Source organism: Sapajus apella, unplaced genomic scaffold (genome assembly GCF_009761245.1).
Source record: "Sapajus apella isolate SASKATOON/1434 unplaced genomic scaffold, GSC_monkey_1.0 scaffold3, whole genome shotgun sequence".
In the NCBI taxonomy this organism is placed as follows: domain Eukaryota; kingdom Metazoa; phylum Chordata; class Mammalia; order Primates; family Cebidae; genus Sapajus; species Sapajus apella.
This window is the reverse complement of record NW_022436943.1, coordinates 4,102,630-4,122,762: the sequence shown is the minus strand read 5'-3', so window position 1 is coordinate 4,122,762 and position 20,133 is coordinate 4,102,630. Positions and strand designations below refer to the sequence as shown.

General features: G+C 35.4%; 1 protein-coding gene across 1 annotated transcript in view; it reads left to right on the top strand.

Moving 5' to 3' along the window:
* CPQ (carboxypeptidase Q) overlaps positions 1-20,133 on the top strand; it is a 495,642-nt gene that overhangs the window by 292,125 nt on the left and 183,384 nt on the right. The window contains exon 5 of the mRNA XM_032245652.1: positions 16,958-17,069. Coding sequence (XP_032101543.1) covers positions 16,958-17,069 — 112 coding nt within the window. The remainder of the gene's footprint in view (positions 1-16,957; positions 17,070-20,133) is intronic.

The window sequence follows — 20,133 nt, the reverse complement described above, 5'->3', positions numbered from 1 at the left end:
ATAATTGCCACTCTAGAATGAGACATCCTAAGTAAGGTCCACTGTTTTATGGATCCTATTTCTTCTTTCCTGGTTTTCATCCTCATTTTGCTGAAGAACTTCCTCAAGACACTTCCTCAGTAAGGGTGCAAAGGAAGTAGACTTTCTGAAAATTTGTCTGTCAGAAAATAAAGTCACTTTCTTTCTATGAGACCTCTCTCTTGTTAATTGGACTCTGCAGGCAGAGAGTGGCCAAACCTGTGTTCAGATACAGGATGACATTGAATCTTTAGGTTGCTTTGGATAGTATGAACATTTTAACAATATTAATTCTTCCAATTTGTGAACTGCAGCCCATAAGTTTTGATATGTTGTGTTTTCATTTGTTTGTATTGAGGTATTTTCTAATTTCCTTCAGCCCATGTTTTAATATGTTGTGTTTTTATTTTGTTTGTATTGAGATATTATCTAATTCATTTTTATTGCTTTTTTGACACAATGGCTGTTTATAAGTGTGTTCTTTAATTTCCATATATCTGAATTTTTCAGTTTTTCTTTTCTGTTGATTTCTAGTGTCACTCCATCGTGGTCAGAAAAAATAGTTAGTGTGATTTCTATCCTCTTAAGTTGGTTAGGACTTTTTTTTGTAACATAGCATGTTACCTACCTTGGAGAAAAATTTTGGGGCACTTGAGAATAATGTATATTCTGCCGCTGCTGGGTGAAATGTTCCATATATATCTATTAGGTCTGTTAAATCTACAGTATTATTCAACTCTTCTGTTTCCTTATGTTCTGTATTGATATCATCGCTATTATTGAAAGTGTGATATTGAAGTTTCCTACTATTATTGTATTGCTATCTATTTCTTCCTTCAGTTCTGTCAATGTTTGCTTTACATATCTAGTTGCTCTGATGTTGGATGCATACATATTTTTAATTCTTATATCTTCCTGATGGATTGACCTTTTTAGTTATTATATATGTCCTTCTTTGTCTCTTGTGATAGTTTTTTGCTTAAAATATATTTTTTTCTAAGGATATAATCATGCATTCTTTTGGCTACCATTTGCTTAGAATACCTTTTTCTAGCCATTTTCTTTAAAGAACTTTCACTCTGTATGTGTCACTAAGTCTAAAGTGAGTTTCCTGCAGAGTGCACGTAATTGGGTATTTTGTTTGTTTTCCATTCAGCTCTCTATGTCTTTTGATTGGGAATTTAATTCATTAAAATTTAGTGTAGTGATTGGGAAGGGGAAGATTTATTATTGCTATTTCATTAGTTATATTCTTTTAGTCCTATAGTCCTTTTGTCTGTTTTTTCTTCTTTCTTACTGTCTTCCTTTGTGTTTTCTTGATTTTTTTTGTATTCATATGCTTAAATTCTTGTTGACATTTTTAGCATTATACCTTTTCATATGTTTTAGAATTTTGGTTTGCTGACTCATTTTGAGTGAGTGGGATGTTTTTAAATTCACTTTTTATTACACTTTTTTTTTTCCTCTCTCTGGGCTTACTCATGTTTTTCTTGATTTTTTTTTTTTATCACTTTTATCTGGTCTGAAGGACTTCCAGTCCAGACCTAGTTTTATTATGTTCTATCAGCCCCCCTTGCCAATAGTGATATTGAGAATAACACATACTTACTCTATTACCAAGCCAGCAGGTGGTTTGACCCTGTGCCTGGTTCTGAATTATATCTTTGTCAACTTTTCCTTCACAGGTTCAAATTTTTATACAATTGCTCCTCTTAGTATGTTAGGGTTTTGTTGTTGTTGTTGTTGTTGTTTTGTTTTTAGCCTCTTCTTATTAGCCCAACCTCCTTGTTTGGCTTCACAGTTAACCTACCTTAGGTCTCCTTATCTCCAGCGAGGCGATTTTAGATTCTCTTATCCTGTAGCAGAATGCCCAGCAGTCAGTGCTGGCTTCTAAGTCTGGAGCCTTCTAAATCTGGAGCCTTCCCTGGTTTCAGACCTACTCACTGCTTGTGATTCCAATGTGTTTCTAGTCCACAGAGATGTTTATGTGGTTCTTGGAGACAAACTATAAACTTTTTATGTTTACTCTTTATGTTTCATCTCTAATTATCATATGCTTGGAACAGAGGAGGCTTATAATGGTGTGAATTTGCTGCATCATGTTGACCAGAAGTCTCACCATTACTTTTGAAGCATTTTAAAACATATTTCTGTCCTAATTTCTTGTCCATAGCTCTGTTGATTCTGACCTTTGAAGACTATAATATAAAGGTTCATCATTTTGTAATATACTTATTGTTTATACTCATCACTGAGAGAAATATGTTACATTATACAGTAGTCGAAAGTAAACTTATTTAATGGGCTTATGTGACTAAAATTGTAAGGGTCAAAGGAATTAATGGGAAATTTGTTTTAATTATGCATTGATTGCAAAATATGATATTGTTTTCTTTAAGTAACTGAATTAGCTAGATTCTGAATCATACTTTATTACTAAACAGAAACAAATAAACTCAGATTGATTTATTGACTCTTCTGTATGCCAGGCCTTGTGAAGAAATACATGGGAAGGAAATAAAAAGGCCTCTGCCATTAGGAAGGCCAGTGTTTCTCCACTGAAGGCTAAGGCTGGAAGGTCTCCTCCTCCCCTCTCCAGTAGAAATCTGTGAGAATCTGAAGTGGGAGGCTTTTTAATTTTCAAACTATATACTCTATCTCCATTTCCCAGACCCCTACCACAAGGGGAGTGTGTCTCTTGCCCCTCAACAACTTCAGAACTACTATCACAACCACTTATACCAACAGCATACACCATAGCAATTGGGCATTATGAAAACAATAAGATACGTAATTAAACTCTAAAATGGATTAGGATGCTAGATGATTTGAGCTTACACTGGGTACTAGGCAATGCATTAGGAACTTCCTTGCAATTGCTGTTACATCAACTCTGTGGACAGATGTTAACATCCATTTTTAGATACACAAGAGAGGGAGCGCATAGGACTCAAGCAGCTTGCTAAGCTTTCTAGTAAGTAGCAGAGGTGGACTTCAAATCCCGGCCGGCTTACCTGTGAAACCCAGGTCTTAATTACTGTGTTGTAATTAGAGGGACAAAGACAAGGTTGAAATATGTCCTACTGTATTGTGGTTTACTAAAGGAACTTATGGAGATTAACATTCATAAATTGTTACAGAGTTAAAACAGATGAAATGATGCTCCTTTGACAGACCATTTAGTTTTTTCTTTCATCTTTAAACAATGCTGCACTAACATTTGTCTGTATTGGCATAAAAAAACTGGTATTTGCCATTTCTTTTCCACTCTCCATTCTTGTCAATTGTTACACCTCTCCTACAGAGATTATGCTCAAATATGATGTCAGGAAATTCTTTTAGTCCCCAGCTTAAGCTTCTCATTTTTCTTTTCTTTTGAGATGGAGTTTTGTTGCCCAGGCTGGCATGCAATGGCATGATCTTGACTCACTGCAACCTCCGCCTCCCAGGTTTGAGTGATTCTCCTGCCTCAGCCTCTTGAGTAGCTGGGATTGCAGGCATGCACCACCATACACAGCTAATTTTGTATTTTTTAGTAGAGATGGGGCTTCTTCATGTTGGTCAGGCTGGTTACAAACTCGTGTCCTCAGGTGATCCACCTCCCGTGGCTTCCCAAAGTGCTAAGATTACAGGTATGAGCCACCGCGCCTGGCCAAGCTTCTCATTTCTATGTGAAATATGGCAGACTTTTGATGCTTTCTCTAAGGTCCTGTTCTGGATGCTCTCCCTGTGTTCAAGGCCCTTTTACAGAGATAGCCAGTCGGTGGCCAATCTTGCCAACTCTATAAATGCAATTGACAGTGGAATCATTCTTAAAATTTGCCAGATGTAGGTGATGGGGAGGAAGGTAGCAAATCACACTGCCACGTGTGTTCCTATGCAACAATTTTGCATGTTCTTCACATGTACCCTTAAATGTAAAATGCAATAAAATAAATAAATGGGAAAAAAAAAAAATTTGCTATCACCAGGTCAAAACTAGCCCCTGGTGCAGTTTGGGAAGCTTCAGTTCAAACACCTGAATTCATTTTCACCCAATGCTACCAAGTTACCTTGTAACTCCAGTGTTATTTAGAGAGGGTTTGTATATGATTGCTTGACCTATAACTTTTTCCCCCTTTGCAACCTATTATTGAAATGAAAATGTAATTTAGCTATTTCATGGCGTATGGATGTTTTTAAGTGGAATAAGTTCATGCTGTTTTAAATTAGGTTCACCAAATAACATTTTTAGAATATTTTCACATTCCTAAATAACGTGCTTTTTATTGTTACTCCTTCTAATTCAAACTGGCAGTGCATATTAACCTAAACCAATGCCTGCATAAGCAGTCTGTATGAAACATACTTACACTTTTCAGCTTCCCAAGTGAATCTTTTCTAGAGAGAATTGTATTTTACTTAATGTTTGAGGTCATCTTATAATAATTATGACATAATCAATAATGGCAACAATTTAAAGAGTTTATACTATGTGCCAGGAATATGATAGTGATACACATGTCATTTCATTCATTTCTCACAACACACTTTTTAAGGGTAGATTTGTATTATTATTCCCACTTTATAAATAGTGAAACAAAGATTATAAAGTTTAAGTAACCTGCCCATGTCAAGCTGGTAGAGATAAATTATTGAAAGAACTCATTATGCTATGTGTGTAATCAAAAAGTAGCAGATTAATTGTTAGCATACTCAAATAAAAGGTCATGCTTTAGAGAAAAGCAGTCAAAAGTAGGTTCTGCCTCATCTTTAGTGAAGCAGGCAGAGGGATATAATTGAAATAATTCTCAGCTCTGGGTCAAAATCTGTGGCTTCTATTTTCAGACCCTGTCACTTAGGCAAATATTCCTTCTCTGTGGAAAAGTAGAATGTTGGCCACAATCTCCTGAAGTCATTCTAGCTTTGATAGGGTGTGGTTGTAGGAGCCTGCAAAGGAATCTAGAGTCATTGCACGTTTCCTAATGTATGTAGTTCTGTGCAATTAAAAAGATCAAGTTCTTGGGAACTATCAAGAAGGTTCTTACAGTTTATATATAATATACAAAAAATGTATAGGCTACATCATACTTTTGGTTGCTACATCTCCAAAATCTAGTGGAATTCAAGAAAGTTTCTGAAGGAACCACCAAAATATCATGTTCAGACTATTATAAAGGGTATAGCAATCTTCACCCTGCACATAGAGAAAAACATCTTATTTAGAAATGTCTACAAAATTATGATTGTTGTGTATTTCATACTTGAGAAAGTAATTTTAGCTCAGATAAAATGAAGTACTGTTTTACACAGTGGATGATAATTTTGTGGAACTTTCCATCTATTGAATCAAAAAGTAAAAAATAAATGTGAAGACAGGCAAATGTAGAAATAACAGTCCATCTTGGATTATCAAAGGACATTATAAAGTATGGAGTTCTCCCCAAAAACTTGGTATTGACAGAGATCGTAGTGATTATGCCCTCCTACTATATGTCCCAGGGTTCCAATGGAAGTTGTCAATACAGCAAAACTCCAATTCAGAAAGGCAAATTTTAAGTCATAAAAGTTCTGTTTAGGATGGCAGATTTCCTTAATAATTAATTTTACTGGTAGTATAATATAATGTCAAATTTTTGTTTGGGTTCCAGTTGAAGAGAAGCATGATAGGAATTTTTACTAGAAAATAATACTAACGTCACAGGAAAACATTAAGAGTTTCTTCTCTCTGAATAGTGGTCATGATAAGCCCACCCTTCCTTTTAGAATCACAGAAGTTGACAGCGACTTTGGAGATGATCTATCTCACTGCCACCTCAGGGCAGGTGTGTCCATTCTTTACCTGGCAGGTATTCCTTGCATCTCTGCCTGAACACTGCCAGCATTTGGCAACTCATCCTCTGGGGAGTATTGTTCCCTTATGGGACTGCTTGGGTTTATTCTTTACTGAGCTCAAAATCTATGTGTATCTGCTCTCCTCTCACTGGCCTGATTATACATTCGGGAGAAGTCTAGTTGCAGATGAAGCAACTAGGCCTTTACAGTCTTCTCTTCTCCCATGTAACATATTCAGCTGCTCTTTAAGCAATGCATTTCTAGACACTGGAAAATCCTGACAGCTCTTTTTTGACCACTGTTTCTTTTCCAAACTCTTCCCTCAAGGGTTCTGGAAGAAAACAAAAAGGAGTAAAAAATCATTTGATTTATTTAGAGTAAAAAGGTAGTATTACTTCACATAATCAAGAGTATTATTTTATTTTTATCAATGAACCTTAAAATCTTTAAACACTTTTCCCATGGCTGAGATACTGTTAGCTTAATGTACCTGTGGCCACCTGAGTTTCCTGATTGTTGTCAGACAGACCACTATCCACTCACCCTCTCAAAGTGCAGTGGGCACTTCTGATTTATTCCCACTGAATGATCTTGACAGTTGTAAGCTATTATTTCTGCTTCAGGATATTTTGCAATCTTGATTATTTTGTCCAACATATTAATGACTCATCTTATATTTTTATCATCTTAAAATTCATAAGAATATCTCCAAGGTATTGATGGAAATGTTGAACAAGATTATATCAAGGGCTGGGTTAAGTTAAGCAATGCTAATGTTCAAAATTTAATGAGAAATATAATTTAGTGAGAATGGTACTTTGATGCTTGTATTTCCTTTAATCTTGCTCTATTTTATAGCCTATTAAAATATACTGTTTATGCTACTAAATACAAGTTAAATTTTAAAACAGGTGTTTTTATTTGCATTGTTGTTCTTTCAAGAAAAGCAGAATTGAGAAAAAAAGTTCTCCCTCCTTCCCTCCCTCCCTCCCTCCCTTCCTTCTTTCCTTCCTTCCATTCATTTGTTTGTTTTCCACAGGTTTTTATTATTCAACACATGGCTAAAATCAGCTGATGAGATTTAACTGATTTAATATATGAGAATATAAAATCTAATGACAAGTCAAAATAATTAGGGGGACAGGGACAACCTCATGAGTGTTGACTTTAAAATCTAAATCCATACTGTGACAATAATATCACAATGTCCACTGATGGAGAAAGTGAACAGTCTTTTTTTAATGATGTTCTTTTATTTCAATTAATTGCATTTAGATAGAGGACAACTAAACCATTCATTCTCCTTTGTGGTATCTATTAAGTTTTTAAAATTATCTTGTCTTTCTGTTATGTTCTTTTTAAAATAATTATTCCTTATGGACTCTCAGTCTAAGCTAATTTTTATTCTTTCTTTCCAGCAGGTTTACCTTTATAACATTCAAGCTTCTCCTACTGCTTATCTTTGGAGTTCACTTTTATGGGAACAAAAGATGAGTTTTCTGTGCTTTGCAAAGCATGATTATGCTTTATGTTAGCTTTGGAATTAGAAGAAATCACTTTCAGACTATTATTTTTGAGCTGTGATGCACAAATATTAGAAGGTTAATCAGCATTTTAGCTTATTAGTGGCCCTTGATTCTTATGAAACTAAGATAATTCCTTCTCTTTTTCCTTGAAGATGTGATATTTGACTGTGAATATTGAAGTTAGGCTTCAGTTCATTATAATGTAAATGGAAAAGAAGAGTTTTTCATTTTAGGTATATATACATAACACATATATTCTTCTCCTTGGCTCTCATCATGTTTATATTAGGTACAATACCAGTTAACATGTCTATTCTGCCATTTTTCCTCCAAGATATGTAAATTCTAATAAAAAATAAGACCAGGTCAGGGGAATGGGGATAATAGTATTCTTTTAAACAAGGATGCAAGAAAATGAAATGTTCAATTTTTGCAACACCTCCTTTCTAAAACAAAATATACCGATGGAAATTTGGCTTATTTCCTAGAGTCTGAACATAAGGGTTATTAACTGTAATGACTGAACTAATACTATGTGAGGTTGAGTATTATAAAAGAATTAAAGTCTAGGCGGTACTGTGTTTGAATAGCAAGCTGGATGCTTGCACAGGCAAGAGCCTTTCAAAGTAACTTTGGCTCCTTGACATTCTGTCCTGAAGCTTGTGCTGATTTTTAACATCATTAAAAATCAGTTCATTGAGAAGTCTTCTATTAGTAATGTCTGTAACATTATTTGACTGTCTTATGTTTAAGCTGGAATTTAAGTATCAAAATAAAAGTACTTCTCAAGTGTCATCATCATAGGAAGCCATTCATCTACCCTAAAGTTCACTAAAAATTCCTGGAACTTGAGATGATTTACTTCTGACTACCTATTGTCACTGTGGTCCAGGGGCATGGCAGGCAGGAGCTAACTGCTTAAGGTAGAAATGCTTTGAGTAACTTTCATTTAAACTGCACAGGCTATCATGGCTGGGTATATTTCAAAGCTACATAGGGTTCTGGATTTTAGAAACCATTAGGGGCCAAGAAGAATCTGTCAGCTTATAGGCCTAAATGGTAAAAATTTAAGTTAAAGCCTATTTATTTTGGTAGGAAGAACCTTGACTCCCACTTTTTATAATGAAAGATTGATTATATCTCTATTAGCTTGTTTAAACTGAACCATGAAAGAGTCTGTAGGAGGCTGGGTACAGTGGCTCATGCCTTTAATCCCAGCATTTTGGGAGGCCGAGGTGGGCCGATCACTTGAGGTCAGGAGTTCCAGACTAGCATGGCCAACATGGCAAAAACCCATCTTACTAAAATTACAAAAATTAGCTGGCCATGGTGGCACATGCCTGTAATCCCAGCTACTTAGGGGGATGAGGCATGAGAATTGTTTGAACCTGGGAGGTGGAGGTTGCAGTGAGCCAGAATCACATCTCTGCACCCCAGCCTGGGCAACAGAATGAAACTGTGTCTCAAAAAAAAAAAAAAAAAAAAAAAAAAAAAAGAGTCTGTAAGGGACCAAAAATGAAAATTTTTTTTTTTTTTTTTTTGAGACTGGATCTGGCTCTGGAGTACAGTGGTGCCGTCATGGCTCACTGTAGCCACAGTCTCCTGGGCTCAAGGAATCCTCCTACTTCAGTCTACCTTCCCTTCCCCTCTCCAGTAGCTGGGACTACAAGCGTGCACCACTATATCCAGCTTTTTTTTTTTTTCCCATAGAGATGAGGGCTCACCACCTTGCACAGGCTGGTCTTCAACTCCTGGGCTCAAGCTATCCTCCTGCCTTGGCCTCCCAAAGTGCTAGGATTACATGAGTGAGCCACCATGCCTGGCTTTCTTCTTTTTTTAAATCCTACCTGCTTAGCCTGACAAAGGCCTGGGACATAATGGTAAGTGAATGGTTGTAAGGAATGAGAAGTTCTAGCTGTGTACTCTACCATGCTTAGATTTGTTCATGGGAAAGATGATTATTATTAATATGGAAGTTACCTAAACTCTCTGTGTCTCTTCCCTTCCCTCAGGAAGTTCAAATAGAATATTGTAATCCAGCTCTTCTACTCTTCTTATCCTCTCAAATGAGACAACTGATACTGTGGTTGCTGAGGCTAAATAGAGGAGGAATTCAAACACATGGTTCTTCTGCTTAAAAGAAGATCATCTTCAGTTGCATCTAATCATGACTTCTGGATGAAATCCAGTTGCCTCCATTTCATGAGAATGATTTCCTTCCATAGGCATTCTCTGCTGTTCCCCTGTCATCGAATCAATATTTGATCAGTTCCAGTTATTTCTTCCAAATACACTGCAATCACATTTTATAAATATACCTAGTGCTTGGTTTTCATGCACCACAGATAAATTAGATCCTTCTTGTTTTACCCTGAACTATCAGTCTAGTAACATGCTCACAGCATGCAACCAGGAATAGGCATGATCTATCTCCTTTTTATGAGTCCAGTCTGAGTGCCCTTTACAAGTAAGAGGGGATAGTCTGTGAGTAGAAACAGCTCTTTTCAGGACCAGCTATGGTGATCCATGAGCATTTGGACAGATGGACCATTTTCGTGTGAAAGGATTCTGTATCCTACAAGCTAAAACCCAACAGCTTCACTGAGGGGGAAGAAAAAAAAGCTTCAAGATAAGAAATCAATTCAAGAGGAACTCACATGTTTGCTGTGTTGCCTCTGAACACACCCTGTATGTCAAGAGCTTAGCTTTATTCTGTAGACCACCTAGTCTGAATCATTGGGGAGGAAAATATTTGTTCAAACATAGTCCCTTTTGTCTGTGCTGGGCAATAGCACAATATATTCAGCAACTGCCCTCTGAAAGCCAAGGCTTTGTCTCCAGTGGGGATTATGAAAACATGGATTTCTTGAGAAGTGCCTGCCCACCTGCGTTTAGATTTTAAATTGTGGGAAGATGCTTGACAGCCAGAAAAGAGATGCTTAGGGAAAAGTCTGTTAGGTTATAGAGACTTTTTGAAAGACCGTTTCCTCCTTTAAAATGATTAGAATAGAAGAGAAATTCTTGAAAACTGCCATAGAATATTGTATTAGATGGAACCTCGGTAGGTTTTATTTATCCCTTCTCTTTTAGCTTTCCATCTAAGACCTCAGAACATATGCTATTTTAAAAACTCTCCAAGGAAGGAAATTTTTCATAACCTTTCCCCTGTTAGTCATTCTTTTTTAACTTAACAAAAGCCTGCATCAGAAGATTCTTGCTTGCTTATATGACCCTAATGCTCACTGCTGCAGTCCAAGCCTGGCTTCCCTTGCACTTTCTTCTGCTGTTCATGTTCTTCACAGTGGGACCTGTTTTAGCTGAAGCCCATTATTAGGTCACTTCTCGGCCTCTTCTGTAAGGCTAAATAATGAGTGATATTTTTTCTCCTTTTTTGGTATGTCATATTTTTTCAACCATTTAATGATTTTTTGTTGTTGAAAATTTGGGGATTTCCTGTGTCTGGAAATGCATTAGGCCTCAAACTTTGTAGCCCTAAGACTTTTTCTGCTACCTTTTAAAATATGCCAAATAAAATTAAGACTAGGAGAAGGAAGCTGCTGCAATTAAAAAATCACAAGAGGAAAAAAAAAAACACTGAGTAGCTGTCTTTCTGGTTTTTGACTAAGCAAGATATTTATAAAATGAATTCTGCTTTATTATCAGATGGGCATGTTGTTTACTGACAATTGATCAGCATGAATGTGGTCAGGTTTAGATGAATATCTGTACAACTCACGTAATTTTAAATGAAGAAAATTAAAAGCTAACCATACCAAGAAAATAAGTGTGATTCAAAAGTGGCCCTTTCTTAGTATATCGAATATACTACTGCTTCTAGTTACCAAGGGCATTTGAAGATGACTGGGCCATTATTGTAATACTTTTTAATATGCTTTTGGATTCAATTATTGCAGATTTTTACAATTATATTTGATCTCTAGTTAGTTTATAAGGGGGACACTATCTTTGCTAGGTTTTAGTATCAAGATTGTGATACTCTGTAAGTAGAGTTAGATTTGTAAGTAGCTGTAAGTAGATTTTCTGTATTTTTTTCTTTGCTTTAGAACAGCTGAAATAGAGCAAGTCAATCTGGCATCTAATGTTTGGTTGAACTCATTTCTAAAAGTATCTGAGCCCTTTGATTTTCAAAGGTAGGTCTTTGATAATTCTTTGTGTGTGTGTGTGTATATATATATATATATATATATATATATATATATCAGACATATAGAAAGCTTTATTTATCTATGTTCAATCTAGAGAATAGTAATGGAAGGATTACACATGTTCTCACCACTGAATTGCAGGAACAGAACAATATCAGTGCCTCTGAAGCTCACTGTGCTCCCCTGACTGATCACCTCCTTCTCTCTGCCCCAACCCCCATTTAACATAAACACGATCCTAATTTTGGTATACCGCTGCTTTACTTTTCTTCATAGTTATGCCATCTTTGTATATATTACTGAAGATTATATTATTTAGTTCAGCTGAAATTTATATTGTAGAATCATAATCTATTTCTTTTGTCTTTTTTTGGGGTTTTTGTTTTTGTTGCCTTTTTTCGAGATTCATTTATATTTATCGATGCACCTCTAGGTCATTTTCGGTTTACTTCACTACTTTGTAATATACCATTGTATGACTATTCCACAATTTATTCTACTGATTATGTATATTTGTGTTTTTTTTCAGTTTCAGAACTTCTGAATAGCCTGTATGACCATTTTGGTCCACGTCTCCTGGAATTAGATTTCCCTCTAATGTTTATATCAAAAGTGAAATTGTTGGATTGTGGAATGCACATATGTTCAGCCTTATAAGGATATGTCCAATTGTTTTCTCTGAATGATTTTTAACAATTTCCTGCTCCTACCAGGATTAGATAAGAATTCCTGTTGCTCAGCCTCCCTGCCAAGATCTCATTTGTCTGATTTTAAATTTTTTTGCCAGTTAGGTGCAAAGTGGTATCTTATTAAGGATTTAATTTACATTTACATTTCCCTGATAGGTAATTGGTCATCTTTTCAAGTGCTTGCTGTCCATTCATAATTTCTTTTCCGTGAAATGCCCCTTTATGTCTTTTGCCTATTTGCTTTTGGGGTTGCTTGTCTTTTTCTTGTTGATTTGTAAGAATTCATTATCCATTTTGAATATAAATCATTTTGGGTTTTATGTATATTTTAAATGTCTTCTAATTTTTAGTAACTCCTCTCATTCTATAATTTCTCTTGATGAACATAAACTTCACTTATGATAGTTTAATTTATATATCTACTATTCATGCTTTGAATTTTTATTCAAAGATTTTTTAAATCTCCACACTGAAGACAGAAAGATTTTTTTTCTCTATTGCACTTAAAACTATCATTATATCACATTTATTTATTTTCCATCTTCCCACCAGAATCTAAATTCAATTAAGGTAGAATATTTGCATGTTTTATTCATTTTGGTATCTCTAGTACATAGTGGGAACTCAATACAAATTGTTGAAGGAAATCATGACTGAATGCCAGAGAGCATGAAATGTTCTTCAGTATCTTGCATTAGCTCCTTTTCCTAAGAATACATGTCCTCTGAGGCTGTTTCATCTCCCTTGTCCTGCCATATTTTTCATATGTTCCATTTTAATCTTATAATCAGGTGGATCTATTTGGACTTGGTGTCTTCATATGTACCCATAACAGAGGGGTTTGTCCTCGGGCTGCTCTCTGCACATCTTTGATTTCATCCATCTCCGCTCTCAGACCCACAGCTGGCCTGCGGATGGATATATGCCATTGCCAGTCTGATTCCTTCTCCTAGCAGGCTTTCATCCAGTGCATTTCTGTCTGACTGTGGTGTATTCTTCCCCTACTCCCAAGGCCGTCATTCCCAAGGTAGTCAGAGCTAAGGTCTGCCTCACAAGTAAGAAACCCTACATTTCAAAGAACTAAGTTCCCATTCTGCCTTTCTAGTTGTTTTGTTGTGGCTGCTATTGCAGTTGTTGTTTTCAGAGTAATTTTTTACTCTATACTGCATTTGGAAGAGATGGTGGTGGAAAGGAAGTCAGGGGGGAAAGGAATTGATCAGCCTCAGGAAGCAGAACACAAGGGGTAGATGGGCAGGTGCCCACTTCTCTGATGATTTTAGGCCATGTTTTTGATCAAAAGAGTCCAGATCTGGCAACAGAGGCAGTAAAGGGACTGTGCATTTTCCTAACATTTATCAGGTGATATTTTTCATGAAACTGGAGTTTACTGCATTTCTGGGTAGTCTGTTTTTGTTTTGTTTGTCTAAGTCAGATCCAAGCTTATTATAACTAATGTTCTTTTACACCTGACCTTGACATAAGGGAGATTTTTCAGTAATCTTGTGCATTGGTATATTTTTCTGGGTTATCTTTTGTGAGGCTACATTAAGAAATGCTAGCCAGATTCCATTGTGAGTGAAACCTCCTGCACTGTTATTTTCTAAGTATATGCAGAAGCTCTTATATTTGGAAAATTCAAGTTCATTCAAATTGCTACTGAATTAGAAGTAGCTTTTTGTCATTACCTAGTTTTAAATCAATAGATATTAAAATTACAACGACCATTTTATTGTTGCCCCCAGTTTTCTGATTTAAAAAAATGTATACTAAACCAAGCTCTCAAAATCCAAAGAATACGTAACCATTCCTCTATAGCACTATACCAAATACCTTGTCCTTTTGGATGTTGTTTAGTTTCCTATCATTCAAAAACCATCTTTCCAATTTTTTAACTACTAGTTTAAGTAACATTAAGTAGATTACAGAATGAAGAAAACATAAAGAAGTATGATTGTAAACAACCTCAATTATTCTGAAGGAAATCTGAAGGATAAAATGATAGCTTCCTTGACTTTGTCACTCTTATATATTATCTGAGAAAAAGTGTATTGAAGCACATTTTGATACTTTAATACACTAGAATCTTATTGGGAAAATGTTCTGAGAGTCGTGAGAATGTTGACTAATTGGGCTGTTTGTCCCACATGGGATTACACCACTACTTTCTGAATCAGAAGTTCCTGCTATTGCAACATGATTTTTTCTTTATTCTTTATTTTCTCCCCTTAGAAACAATCCAGTTGGGTTCATTTCATGGCCATTTGTTAGTTTGGGGCATTGTGCTTGTTTGTAACTACAGTGAGGTCATACTAGGTTGGGTCTGTATATAAGTCAATGGGAGGAGATACTGCAGCTGCTCTGTGAATCATCCAGTGCAAAGGGTGACCCTAATATTTTAACCCCAAAGTCCTGCTTTCCCAAAGTCATGGGGAATTTTTATTTTAATCATCAAGAAGATTGGTTCAACTTTGGTTTACTCAGTACATGCTAAGCAGACATATCAATCTGTAAAACTTTTTAAAAAAATTATATTGAAGTATAATATTCTCAGAGAAAGTATATAAATCCTAAGTGTATATGGTGAACTTTTACAAACTGAGTACACCTGTGTAACTGCTACCCAGATCAGAAAACAGAACATGAACAGCACCCCAGAAGCTTTCCTATACCTTCTTTTTTTGAGATGAAGTCTCGCTCTTGTCCCCCAGGCTGGAGTGCAATGGCGTGATCTCAGCTCTCTGCAACCTCCACCTCCCAGGTTCGAGCAATTCTCCAATGACAGCCTCCGGAGTAACTGGAATTACAGGCGCCTGCCACCATGCCCAGCTAATTTTTGTATTTTTAGTAGAGACGGAGTTTCACCATGTTGGCCAGGCTGGTCTTGAACTCCTGACCTCAGGTGATCCACCCACCTCGGCCTCCCAAATTGCTGGGATTACATGTACCCCCTTTTTATCACTTACCTTCCTCACCAAGGGTAATCACTCTCCTGTTTTGCATGTTTTTATATTTTATGCAAATGGCATGATAGAGGATGTGTTATTTTGTATCTGACTTCTTTTTTCATTATGTTTATGAGGGTTGTACAAATTTATCATGTATTGTGTTTGTTCATTTCTCCATTCCTACCTTATTGCCATGCAGTGTCCCATTGATAAATACAGCACAATTTATTCATTCTGTTGTCAGCAGGCATTTGATTAGTTTTCTTTTTTTTTTTAAGGAGAGTTAGGTCTATTATGAATGAATACTCTATTAGGAATATCCCAGTACATCTATTTTGATTAAAGTACACACACACACACACACACACACACACACACACACACACACGAGTCCTGTTGGATATATAACTAGGAGTAGAATTGCTGGGTCATAGTTTTGTGTACATACAGATTTAATAGATAAGCCAGTTTTCCAGGGTGGTTGAATACACTTACTCTAGCAATTTACAAGAGTTCCAGCTGCTCCACCTCCTCACTAATATTTGGCATATTTTTTTTTTTCATTTCAGCCAGTCTGGTCGATATGTATTGAATGTGGTTTAATTTACATTTCCTTAATGATAATGAAGCTGACCTGTCTTTTTATATGATTGTTCGTAATTTGTATATCTTTCTTTGTGCATTGTCTGTTCATATATATATATATGGTAAATATGTTCTGTTTCTCTGTGGGTTACCTTTTCACGCTCTTAATGGGTAATGGGGTCTTTTGATGACCAGATATTCCCAATTTTAAAATAATACTCTGACATATTAAAGATCTTGGTAATATTTAGAAAATTATTAACCAATGTGTGAGGATCTCAGTAGTGACATATTTAACTCAAAACAATTTATTATTTTTTTCTTTTATGGCTTATGCTTTTCACGTCCAGTCTAAGATATCTTTGCCTACTTCAAATTGGCGAAGTTATTCTATACGTTCCTCTAAAATCTGTATTTAGATATGTAATTCGTCTGACTCCATATTTGTATGTTTTATAATGATCAAGATACATTTTTTTCAAACCAATATTCTATACATCCCATTATCACTTTACTTGGCTTTTAACTTGTTTTAAGTGTGTCCACAAAATTTAGTTTCAGTAAATTTTTAAAATATTTTATTAGAGAGAATTACCAATGTTTCCTGACAAAAATTTTAAACTTGAGATGATTTAAAATGTGTAATATAATTTCTAGATTTATTTAATGCTGATGTCAGTTGAAACTTCCTTTAAAAATTCTCCTGTTCAACTGGATCTAGTTTTGAAATCCAGCTATTTATTTATTCAACATCAATCTATAATGCACAAAACAATTTTTTAAAATAAATTGTTGTTCTCATTTTCTCATTTGAATCAATTCAACACATGTTTATTGCATTTCTTTTCGAATTTGGAACAGTTAAGGATGTGGTTGAAGTTTCGAGCTTCATTTTTATGTCATTTAAGTTTTAAGCCATATAATAAATTTATCAAATATCTGTCAGTAATAAGCCAATTTCTTTAGTAGTCAAAATTATATTAATAAAGAAAGGTACAAAGTGAGGATTTTTGTTACTATTAGGATTGCCTTAGACCCCTTATATAATTTCTCAAACCAAGTTTTCCACTAGTAAAAATGATACATATCTTTTAAGACATAAAAATCGAAAATATAAAAGTTTCATTTTTATATTTTGAATACCTATGAATGTTTACTCTTTGATGTCATTTTTGCTTAGTTGTACTTTTTCCTCTTTTTATTATTTGTTCTAGGTTGTACTGGTCAGTGGACATCTGGACAGCTGGGATGTTGGACAGGGTGCCATGGATGATGGTGGTGGAGCCTTTATATCATGGGAAGCACTCTCGCTTATTAAAGATCTTGGTAAATATTTAGAAAATTGTTAACTAACATGTGAGGATTTCAGTAGTGACATGTTTAACTCAAAACACAAAATACTTGACAGATTAGTTACTATGATATGTTCAAAGGTCCTCTTGAGGTCAGTTGATTCCCAGAAAAGAAATAACTTATTCTCTTAAAGAAATTTGTATTCTTGTGTACTCCAGACATCTGAAGTGTCAAATGTTATTAGCCACTGGGGGAAATGAACAAGCAAATAAAACTGAAGCAAATGTAACCATACCAACTGAAGAATATGCAAGGAAAATATGACCAAATGCAAAGAAAAATCAGCAGCACCTCCTACTTCCTTTCCCTTATTTATTATCAGAGATTATCAGGCTATTAGAACAATGGATAAAGGCCGGTCGTCTTTCCAAGATAAAAACAAAAGAGTAATCTAGGATAGAAAGAATGATTTCTATAGCCACAATAAGGAATCTAGGCTGAAAGATTGCCCAGATAATTCTTTGTTGCAAGGTCTGTCCCACGCATGATAGGATATTTTGCAGCATCCCTGACCTCTTCCCACTGGAAGCCAGTAGCACCCTCCCCTAATCTCAAGTTATGATAACCAAAAATGTCTCCAGACATTGCCAGGTGTCCCCTGGAGGACCAGGGGAAGCAGGAGCCCCAGTTTGAGAACCACTAAAATAAACTAATAAAAATATCTAGGTAACCTGAATACAGGGTCATTTTGTTAAAGAAAACAAACTAATTGGAAATCTTACATTGTATATACTTACGCTTTTACCATAACTACCATATGTAACAGAAAATATTTTTAAGCACCTACTTTGGTTTTTATAAAGCACTTTGTAGAAGCTGGGCACACAGGTTTAAAGCATGTCCTCTGTTCTTAAGGTTCTTAGAATGGAGCGAGTGACCTTCACACACACACACACACACACACACACACACACACACACACACAGTTATCAATATAGACATAATTTCAACACCTAATTTTAGAATTGGAGACGGTTTGAGAGAGATGTTATCCAGCAAATAAAACTGAAAATCACACATTCCTTCACAGAAGAGCTGGGAGATGCTATGTTAATTCTCTCCTCCCCTTTTAAAAATATTCCCTTGGCTATCTCTTCTTTCTGTTTCTCATATCATTCCAGAATGAAGTGGGTTCTAGAGCAAAGCAGGAAAAAGTCAAACATTTTTCCTCTTTATAAATGACAGATATTTATTTTGGACATTAATTTTATTTTGGTATGTTCTACCAGCTTGATTGGAAGCACAGTGGTGGAATTAAAAGAGAAACTTTCTTTAGACCCATTTGAATTGGACTTTAGGTCACTTTGTGCTACAAACTACATTTTGGGCCTTAAGTCATTTGAATGCTCTGGACTTCATTTTTTTCATCTCTATTCAACCATAAGTTTCAGAGTATTTCATTTGCTCTAGATTGAAATAAAAACTCTATCCTCTTTAAGCTTTGAATCTTACTTCTTTGGTACTCAGCGTGGGATCCTGTTAATTGAATTGAATTCAATCACATGGACAAATGTCAAATACCATGCAAAAGTGAGTTGAGTATCTTTTACCAGTTCTCAAAGTACATCAACTTCAGCTGCTTTTGATAGCTAGTGACCAGTCTGTTCAATTCAGGACTTAAATCTCTAAAAGATTTCTGAAAGCCTATTTAAAGACATGAATAGAGCTCTAAAATAAAGAGTAATATTTCTTTTGAGTAGACATTATGAGGTACCATAGCATACTGTTAAAAACTGGATTCTGGAGCCAGACTGCCAGGATTTAAATCTCAGCTCTGTAATTTCCTAGCTGTATAGCCTTAGGCACGTTTCTTTGCCTCTCTGTGCCTCAATTTTCTCATCTGTGAAATGGAGATCATAGTTCCTATCTCATAAAGTTGCTTTGAAAATTAAATAAACTATTTACAGAATATACTTAGAATAGGAGCTGGCCCAACCCAAGTTATCAATAAATGTTAACTTTTATAAATTAATAAGCACAATTCTGACAGCACCATTATTTTTCATATAAAAGAAGGTGATAATTTAGTTTACCTCCATCCCCGTTAGTGATTACTTTGCCTCCTAACTTAATATGTTAGCTATACTAATATAACTTTAAATATCCTTTCCCTTTTCTACTTAAGCCACCATCCCTTGCACGGTAGAAACCCAGTGACTGCTCCACTTTTTTTCATTTCATACTGAATTTGTAGAAGTCTTATATTTCTCCTGGTCACTTCTATATCCTGCTTATGTTGAATGCCCAGCATCTACTCTGTACTTCATTTTTTGTGATTGTACTCATTGAGTCTTACTCTTTAATTTTAAAATTGTGAATTTATACTTATAGATTGCCTATGTATTTTAATATGAAGAGCTAGGTTCAACATGTATGAATTCTGGATGAAAATTGCTGATAGACTTGAACTAGAAATGCAGCCATGGGCTTGAGGCCAAAAAATAAATTCATAATTATATTACTTAATTACATGGAATCCAAACTGTTTAATTGGTAAAATGTGAAAGCTCTGTGGCAATCTCTTTTTCCAAGAAAAATGAGACTTATTTTGGATGCTATTCCTTGGACGATGTGTCATGCAGCATGTCAGAGTTCCTCAGTGGAGCTTGTTAATTTGAAGAGTTGGTCCAGTGGCGCTCTCTGATATTTGGAAATATTTTTCTAAGATTCATCCTTCTGGTATCTTCTCCTTTGTCTTCCCTTCTTGCCACTCTTATAGATTCACTTTTTGCCCAAGCCTTCAGCTTAAATTATGTTCAATTAATCTAACAGAAGAGATATTTGTGCTTTGTAAATATAATTAGTCATTCCCAAGTAACCGTCTACAGAAGGCTATTTGCTATTAAGTGCTGTTGAATACTTCTCTGTGTTTGTGGTTTACTGGACTTGAAACTGTTTATTTGAAATATTATTTCCTGGAATGTTCTGGTGTCAGTGGACAAAGCCTATGACCAATGATGCTCCAGAATGCTCATTTGGCACTTGGAAAATAAATTACCATCCAGCCCAAATTCTTCCAACTGTATCATTTTCTGTG